Below are 10,000 nucleotides of genomic sequence, written 5' to 3'. Positions count from 1 at the left end.
AACACGAACTCAGTTTTTTTTCTACTCTACATTGAAATATTCAAAGTCATTTGATGCGACAATAGGAACGTTTGGGAGCGATTTATTAACCATTACTAGTCTCGTCATAAGTAAAATAGTATTTGATATAAATCAAAACAAAACACTGTTCACAGCACTGTTTTGGAAATAACCCTTGTAGTTGATTTTTTTTAACACTGTTGTGTAAGACAATTTTGAGTGTTCTTCTCAGATATATCAAATAGTATTCAGTATTTATTATTCCAGTGAATGCAGTTATTACTACTGTTTGTCAATATCACAATCTTTCTTTGAATAATAAAAGCTACTGGCAACACGTGTGTACAAAACACATGTCTATAAAATATCGCCCGCAATTCCATCACGAGGATAAATATAAAAATAAAGTTTCTCTGATATGGATCTTCTCCCACTAAAATGTTTTGATTTAAAAAACATCAAAAAATATAGCGAGAATAATAGTAATACAATAGTTTTTCTTTTGCTGAGAAAGATGATCGTCTGCTTTATGATTGATGTTTCGAGGATTATACGAAACACAATGATTCATTATTATACTTATTATACTTCTACTACTACTACTACTACTACTACTACTACTACTACTACTACTACTACTACTACTACTACTACTTCTACTGCTACTACTACTAATACTACTACTACTACTACTACTACTACTACTACTATTACTACTACTACTACCGCTACTACTATTACTACTACTACTACTACTACTACTACTATTACTACTACCACCACCACCACCACTACCACCACTACTACTACTACTACTACTACTACTACTACTACTACTACTACTACTTCTACTACTTCTACTACTACTACTACTACTACTACTACTACTACTACTACTACTACTACTACTTCTACTGCTACTACTACTAATACTACTACTACTACTACTACTACTACTACTACTATTACTACTACTACTACCGCTACTACTATTACTACTACTACTACTACTACTACTACTATTACTACTACCACCACCACCACCACTACCACCACTACTACTACTACTACTACTACTACTACTACTACTACTACTACTTCTACTACTTCTACTACTACTACTACTACTACTACTACTACTACTACTACTACTACCGCTACTACTACTACTACTACTACTACTATTACTACTACTACTACTACTACTACTACTACTACTTCTACTACTACTACTACTACTACTACCGCTACTACTACTACTACTACTACTACTATTACTACTACTACTACTACTACTACTACTACTACTTCTACTACTACTACTACTACTACTACTACTATTACTACTACTACTACTACTACTACTACTACTACTACTACTACTACTACTACTACTACTACTACTACTACTTCTACTACTTCTACTACTACTACTACTACTACTACTACTACTACTACTACTACCGCTACTACTACTACTACTACTACTACTATTACTACTACTACTACTACTACTACTACTACTACTTCTACTACTACTACTACTACTACTACTACTATTACTACTACTACTACTACTACTACTACTACTACTACTACTACTACTTCTACTACTACTACTTCTACTACTACTACTACTACTACTACTACTACTACTACTACTACTACTATTACTACTAATACTACTACTACTACTTATACTAATACTATCATTTTGTAGCAAGAAACACATTTTCCATTCAGTTTAGTACTGACTAGGCTTTTTTCCTTTCTTAGGCAAAGAATATGAAAGATTACCCCCTATTTTTGTTATCCCCGCTTCAGAATGAAAGAGATCGCCACGATTGCTGTTACCGCCATAAAAAAAGAAACGTATTTCAGACCTCATTTTTTTGTTTAAATTTCATTTGTTAAGTGTGTAAGTTTTTTTCTACTTTATCTGTTTACGTTTGCTATCATTGGTTCACTATTCAACTCGACTTCTATTGTGTATCTTGATGATAGCTTCTAAAGCAGACGGGGAAAAATCATTTGATGATTCAATTCCCTTTGGGCAGTTATTACCAAGTAGTAATACGCAATTCAGTTTCATATAGGAAGCTACCATCATGATCTGGATATATTAATATCTGAAAAAAAAAATCAAAAAAAGAAAAGAAAAAAAAGTGTTGAAATATTTGAATTATATTTGTGTCCCAGAAGTAAAACAACCCGGGAATATGATATGCCTACAGTGTTGGCTAACAGTAATAATAACTGATGCATATAGATGATATTTTTTCATCAGTTGCTTCGGTCATATTATTCTCTGGGGGGTTTTATTTTTTATATGATGAAAAAAGAGTGGGGGAGGAAAATCAATGGAGGATAGAGGAAGTAGGAAGGGATGAAAACCTATTGGAAGGATTAAATTCCCATGGGGGTGGTGAGATGAGATGGGTAGAAACGGGGAATTGTGACTCAAAACTTTCTGTTAGATAGCGGTGCGGAGTGTGATATACAGACATGAAAAGACGGGGGGGGGGGAGTGGATGGGATGAGAGGGGGAGGGAGGGAGGCTTGGGAGGGAGGGAGGGAAGGAAGGAGGGAGGGGGGATTGGGGAGGGTGTGGAGGGGTAGGAAGAAATAGAAACATACTGAAAAGATTGGAAACCGTGGGGATGGTGATATGAGATAGGAAGGGGGGGGGGGATTATTGCAAACTGGAAAATGCAGCACAGGGTGGAGGGGGGGGGGGGAGAAATGAGAGATATAGAAAGAAAGAGAAAGGGAGAGACGCACAGACAGACTAAGGAAATATGCACGACGTACAGAAAAAAATAGGGACGACAGAAATAGCCTATAGCCTTAACTTTCTTTATAATATTTCAATTCTATATACCTACAGAAACATTTTTTGAGTGAAATTTAGATATGTTCTATTCTTATATAAAAACAATATTTGCGGTCACATGCTATCAAGGAGTAACCAGTAACTGGTAACTGCTGGTAACCCCTTGATGCTATTTGCAATGTTACGTTCGTGTTCTCAGTTATCGCGGTTATGTAATTTGATATTTCATTTGATCTTTACGAAGACAGTAGGATTGCGTGTTTTTCTTTGAATCTAATTCTACGGTTTTTCTTTTTTTTCAAACTAATAAAATAAACTTAAAATTTCAAAGCATGACGTATGATTTCAAGGATTTCATGTTACCGCCCTAATAGCAGAAAACGACAAAGTACATGATTCAACTCCTAAACGAACCAATTTGAATTATGTAAATCTAATTATAAAAGGAATCAACTTGTTTCACGACATACTGGTTTTGAACGAACTCAATGTAATATATATGCGATTTATTAGGTATAGTTCCGGCTAAGAATGAGTAAACATAATATATGCTACGTGATTATGGTGAGCAACTAAAGATTATTGTTTATAATCATTTCAAGTTAGCTTTTGATGGTGAGTGAATCATAAAAATCTATCTAATTGAATCAAACATCTAGTGATCTAATACAGAATATAACGGTCCCATTTGGTTGAAAAAAATTGTATTTACAAAGTAAAGCATATGCAGGGTTCCTTAGAATTAAATGCCCCCAAATCCGCAATTCAGGAAGTTCATTTTGACAGATTACTCCACACTGCACTGTGAGTTGATGTCCGAAAATGTGGTAAAAAATTGACGAAATTATAACAAAGTTACAGTGTTTTGAAATTTGCATTGGGGAGTTTTTAGAATCACTGCACAGCCGCTTACCACAACGCACCAATTCCTTTGTAAACGCCCGTCAAATCACAATGGATAGATTAAAGGTAATTTTCGAAGGTTAATGGACCGGGAAAGCAGTTCTTCTGAAGATTGGGACCGGACGAAAAATTGCAAACAAATTATGTCGTTCGTTCAGAGTTCAGGACGACACCGCTGTTTTGATTCACCGATTTTCGACAAAGGTTGTTTTTTCATCGATGGTTTTTGACAAAAGATTTTCTCTGTTGTAGAAAGCGTCTATGAAGTGCTTGCTACAATGCCCTTTACTTAAACCCCCCCCCAAAACAAACAAACTAAGCCTGAATACACTGATTGCCGCGGTTCAGAGGCTGCAGAAAGCAGCAAAGTATTTAGAAAATAAAGACATGCTCTTGTGTATCTAGTTCAGTCTCTCTCTTGTTTTACACCTTGCCCTTGTCGTTTTGACAATATGTTACGTTATACCTCGGTCACATTTGCTCTACGGCGGCCGTACGGCAAGTCAAAAACAGTCGTTTTAACATTTTTTTTTGCGCCAGCTACATATAGGTTGTTTGAAAAAAAAAAAGGAATAAAACGGCTGTTTTCGACTCGCCGTACGGTCGTCGTAGAGCAAATGTGACCGAGGTATTAATGATGTGTTTATCTAACTAAAAAGGCCAAGATGTTTTATGAAGGTGATGCACTTTCTTTGTCATGTTTGTGAGACGTTGTTTGCATGATAAAAGGAGTGCTGATTCTTGGCAAAGGAGACCGAGGCCTTTACAGCGTCACAAAGTGCTCTTGTTACACTGGATCATAACAAATATTTGCATTACTTTGCGGATAAAATCTTTGTACCTGTGCCGTTGGTGACGATTTGATCGTTTTACAATCTGTGGGGTTTTGTCGATTATTTGTGTTTTCTGGACAAAGTGTCACTATAAGTTAATTAAAATACAGAGCCCCTGGTTTCGTACTCGTAATGCAATTTTTTATTTATTGTTGAGTCTCTTTTATACCCAAGGGAATCTAAAAATAATTAACACCAATTCTTGATTAACAAAAGAATTCATGCAAATGAACATAATGATTCCAATATGATATTAAGCATTCTTATCTTAATAAATTTATGATGTTTTTGGTCAATTTTCTTTACCAGAATTCAAAATAAATCCCCTAAATCGAATGGACGATATAAAACAGTTCGCCTTAGGAAAAATTCAACAGAAATGACGTAAATAACGCATGTTTTGCAAATTTTGGTCTGAAACAAAAAAGGCCTCGACTTTTGCGATTATTCTATTGTTCGACCTATGGAACGCTGACTTATGCCGACAAACTTATACCCTGAATTGTCGATTGTTTTGTAACGAAACTGTCACTTTTTAGATAAAACATCATAAATCAGATGATATATTGAATCACTGTGGTGAAAGAAAATGAGCCATCTTACACGATAATTTCAACCAACAATCTCTGCAAAAGTCGTCATATCAGATTATTCAGAATGCAAATGCCATGCATTAACATGATTAATAGGTATAGGTTTCACAGGCGAGTTGGTCGCTTTTCGTCCGACAAATCTCCTCTCAGTGCAATTGTTCAGTCGCTCAGCTAGTGGATAAATCTCCGAACTTTAAAGAACAAGGTTCGGGGTTCAATTTACATCGAATCACAATCGCCACTCTCTACCCAGGTGTAGTTATTGGTATCCGGTAGGTAGGAATTCATTGAATACTCGCGCCTCCAATCAGTGTAGCCGTTCCTACCCGGAGTAATAGCATGCAGCGCTAAGATCAAGCTATATAATTATAAATGTTGCATATCATCATATTATTATACAATTCATACTCTGAAATAAACAAATGAGATTCCTCTAAGCAATTGTGAACCATTAAAGTTTTCCGACTTTTAAAAGCCCTATCAATTCTTATTTTGTCAAAAAGTATTAAACCACATTTATGCGAAACGGAATGTAATATTTTTTTGTGTTTTTTTTTGTCAAGCAAACCAGATTCAGTTTTGATTACCTCAACAAAATATAACATGAAATGTTACACCGTTGTTGATTTTGTTTTCGTTAGTCCTCGTTATTACATGCCAGTACCATAATTTTATTGTGGAATATTTTACACTAGAAACTAATCCCGCCAATCATTGCACGAAGAAGAAGCATGCATGCTTAATGTTGGGAAAAATATCGCCAAAAATGTGTAATTTTTATCCATGAAAATAGTTCTGCTGGCTGAGGAGAGTAAAACTCTGTGTAGTTGCTGTGTTTTGATCTGTGCATGGCATTCCCATGAGGACACGTCGACAAAACACACAAAAAATATTTTATTTACCCAATAAACATGCATGTTTCTTTTTAACATAATATCTAATAAATGTTTCCTGCACTTTTTTTAGCGTGAAATATCCGTTCTGTATGAGCACTGTGTGATGACTTGTAGGAACCTTGTTGAGTTGAGCATTTTCAACGTAACTTTGTGTTCACACTTTATCACAATCTGATCTTGATATTGCTCGAAATTTTGATGCGAGTCACGGATTGTTTCATTGTACAAGGTGACGTTAACCATGTTAACTGCATGCATCAATTTAGAAGCACCCGTGAGTGATTGCGTTATTAATCTATATTCACCCCGTAATAAATGATGATAACAGCATAAAGCAAATTTGTTAAGTGCAGGCCATGTTACACGCTGCCATCTAAAATGTCAGTCACGTCAGGGCCGCGTTGCGTAAAAGTTACTAGTATAGTAACTTTGCTATCCAATGCTATATACAACGCTAATCAGCCAATCAGAATCAAGGATTTCGGGGAAGTTCCCATTGGATGGCACAGTTACTATGATAGTAACTTTTATGCAACGGGACCCGGACCGACCATAGCGACACACTATCGGTGGGTTTGGAATCGGTTTCGTTGGTGTGACTGACTGCAGCAAAACGATATCATCTACTGCAGTCGAACAATTTTCACCTGACAGTGTTCGATCGCCGCAAACTCATGCACTTTCAGAAAAAAACTAACCTGCCAACAGTCGGCTAAAACTTTTAGTGTTATGTATTTTATGAGCTATCAATGCGTCTGTAATTTCATTAAAGAGATAATATTTCATTTGTTATGTGTATTTCAATCCTAAAAATCTCAGAAAAAAAAAATTAACCTGCCAACTATTGGGTGAAACAAAATTATTTTGATTTTTTTTAAACGCTCTCGTCTTGTTTCGTAAACTCCATCGTGGGCCTATAGTCAGACGGAAGAATGTGAAAGGGCCTTCATTTTGATATTTCTTCTTTGTTGTTGATAGTGAAAGTGGTCACGGGTCGTTTAGGGTAGAAAGTGGACGATTTTATTTCAAAATAAATTTTATACGTTGCTCTACTGGCCCTCATTGTGGATATGGTAATTTAGGGACTATGCCATGCATATTTATATCTGCATTTTCATGTATTCATATTTATACTTATACATCTATATTATGTTATATTTATTTATTTACATCTATATCTCTATCTATATCTGTATTTGTATCTCTAATATTGTGAAAAAAACTCGTCCATGAAAAATTAGTTTCTTTTTAACGTCATACTCGACCCACAAATCATGCATTCTCCCAATCTTATATAGGCATCTTTTAAAGCCCCTTCTGTGTAGTATAGTTACATTTTAATGTGATAGTGCAATCTGAAGTAACAGTTTAAGCATTATTTTATAAACGATGTAATGAACACTGTAAAATCTGTGGTGTTAAAACTGACACCAGTTGGTGTTAATAAAGGACCACACCCTGAGGTGTTAAAATTACACCCTAGAGATTGAACATAACACCAAAGAGTGTAAACGTAACCACCAAAGGTGTTGTAATAACACCTATAGGTGTTAAACTAACTCTGTCAATTTAACGCCGGTGTAAAATAACTGATGTGGTCCTCTATGTACACCGGTTAACACCACAATTTTTGCTGTGTATTTATGTTTTTTAAATAGAAAAGCATGTCGGCGGCCCATCTGGCAGCGAAGAATGACCACCCTTCAGTCATCAAGGTACTTGCGTCAAATAAGTGTAATCTCAATAGCAAAGGGATGGTAAGTATTAAGACGTTTTACTGAACGTATGAGGATTTGACACAAAACTTATAACGTATTTTTAGGTTTTTGAGGATGATGTTAGTTATAGTAATAATGATGATGACGAGGATGATGATTTTGATGTTTATTACAAAAATATTGATAATATACTACTACTACAACTACAACTACTACTATTACTACTACTACTACTGCTACTACTACTACTAATACTAATACTATTACTACTACTCCTCCTACTACTATTTCTACTACAGCAATCAAATACATTTTGAATAATAATGAGGATAAAAATAATTTTCTCACGTGATCGTATATGTAATATTACAGTGAACGTGACATCAGGGTAAACCGTGACTAAAACAGTTATAAAAATGTAATTACGTTGTGTTTCATTATCTTCGTCCGCAGCATGGGAATACTCCTCTACACGTTGCCTCCACGCTGGGCCACATAGAGAGTGTCCAAACCCTTCTTTCCTGTCGTTGTAAAGTCAACGTAATCAATGACGTAAGTTGCACAAAATACCATTTTCATATCCCAAAGCTGTAAAAATTCTCTCGTCTTTCGCTTCCTCAAAACCCACACCGGCCTTTACTTGATTGCTCAGACAAAAAGGGATATTCGTAATCGACGTAACCTTAAAAAGAATACTTCATTCAAACCTATCATGACATCCATTATCCCTCGTTTCTCGTTGTTCTACTTCTTCTGACCTCCTTATTCCGCTCTCGGAGTGTTCCGTATACGTAACTACTTAATACGTTATATCACAAGAAATAATGCACATACAAGGCCATTGCGCAGACTCGAGTATGTCAGATAATATTTGTATTTTCCAGCTATTACTTCATGGTTTTTGTCATTAACGACTCGTAGTTTGAAGGATATTAGATAACAAAGGAAATTATGCTATCAAAATGTCTTGAAGACGGTCGAATCGTTTGATCCTATATGCCTTGACCTCAAATGCCCATTAACTACAAATGCCATTGTAATATTTGAAGGGTTAGGAGCGTGACTAAATGTAATTTTAGCTATTATTTTCAGATATTTTATCATGCGACACTTAATCTTTTAAGCAATCTTGATGATGTGAATGTGATCAAACTGGATTCAGTTCTAAAGTGAACAGGGCACGGTATTTTGATGAAGGGCGGGGGGGGGGGGGATGGGGCAAGACGCCTGTGACGCCATAGGCCTATATTATTCTCATTTGAATGATCATGATTACAGGGATTTTATTGAGTTAAACGGCCCACAATGGCACAGACTACTCATTTTCATATATTTCTTCCTTCTACATGTATTTCCCATCCCCATTTCCTTCCTTTGCCCTTCTTTAATTTAAATACCAGAGGGGAGGGGGTCGCACCCTGTCCCCCTTTGGCCCCGCCCCTGCCCTAATAATTCCCATAGGCATGGATAGAAATTGATCAGACCAGACATTGAAGTAGCTTGATTAGTGACACTGATAGATCACTTAGCTTGCTAATGCAATCCAGACACTACAAGCAAGGTGTTTTTATAGGAAATAAACGCTCGGTCATTTTGTTCACCGTAAGATTTCTCTTGGGGCATTCTGATTCGGTAACAATTGAACTGTTTACCAAGTTATTCACACCAGGGACGTGTGCTCCCCAGGGTCTCAATAACGAAGTATTCCATCACCCCTACGGTGCATGCACTGGATTCGATTTGTAAACCAATTTACAATGTCTGGCGTATAATCTTGCAAGCATCTGATAAGCTTACAGGTAGTCAAGAAATTATAAGAAAATAAATGAAATATGTATATTCTATATATTTAAATGGGTCCGTCAAAAGTTAAGTAGCTATACTTTGGTACATAAGTGTAATCTGTATTTATAATGAGTTCATACGGAATGTTATTTTTGTGTTCATCAAACAGCGAGGTCATATGATTGATTTCGAAATGATTAAGTAAATAAAATAACAACGATCACCCTCGCCTCCGCCTAAAACCACCATCACTACCACCACCGCTACCACTACTACCACTACCACCACCATCATTACCACCACCACCACTGCTGACGTCATCATTGTAGAAATCGCCAAAACCGCCAGCTTCACCACCACACTACCACTTTAACCACAACCACCACCACATTCCATCACCACCGGTCCACCGCCATTATCATGATTATGACCAATTAGA

General features: G+C 36.2%; 1 protein-coding gene across 1 annotated transcript in view; it reads left to right on the top strand.

Moving 5' to 3' along the window:
- LOC129262332 (ankyrin repeat and death domain-containing protein 1A-like) overlaps positions 1-10,000 on the top strand; it is a 46,269-nt gene that overhangs the window by 20,462 nt on the left and 15,807 nt on the right. The window contains exons 10-11 of the mRNA XM_064099939.1: positions 7,717-7,815; positions 8,230-8,328. Coding sequence (XP_063956009.1) covers positions 7,717-7,815; positions 8,230-8,328 — 198 coding nt within the window. The remainder of the gene's footprint in view (positions 1-7,716; positions 7,816-8,229; positions 8,329-10,000) is intronic.

This window comes from Lytechinus pictus, chromosome 5 (genome assembly GCF_037042905.1).
Source record: "Lytechinus pictus isolate F3 Inbred chromosome 5, Lp3.0, whole genome shotgun sequence".
NCBI lineage: Eukaryota > Metazoa > Echinodermata > Echinoidea > Temnopleuroida > Toxopneustidae > Lytechinus > Lytechinus pictus.
The sequence above is the reverse complement of the archived record's forward strand: the minus strand, read 5'-3'. Positions and strand labels throughout refer to the sequence as shown.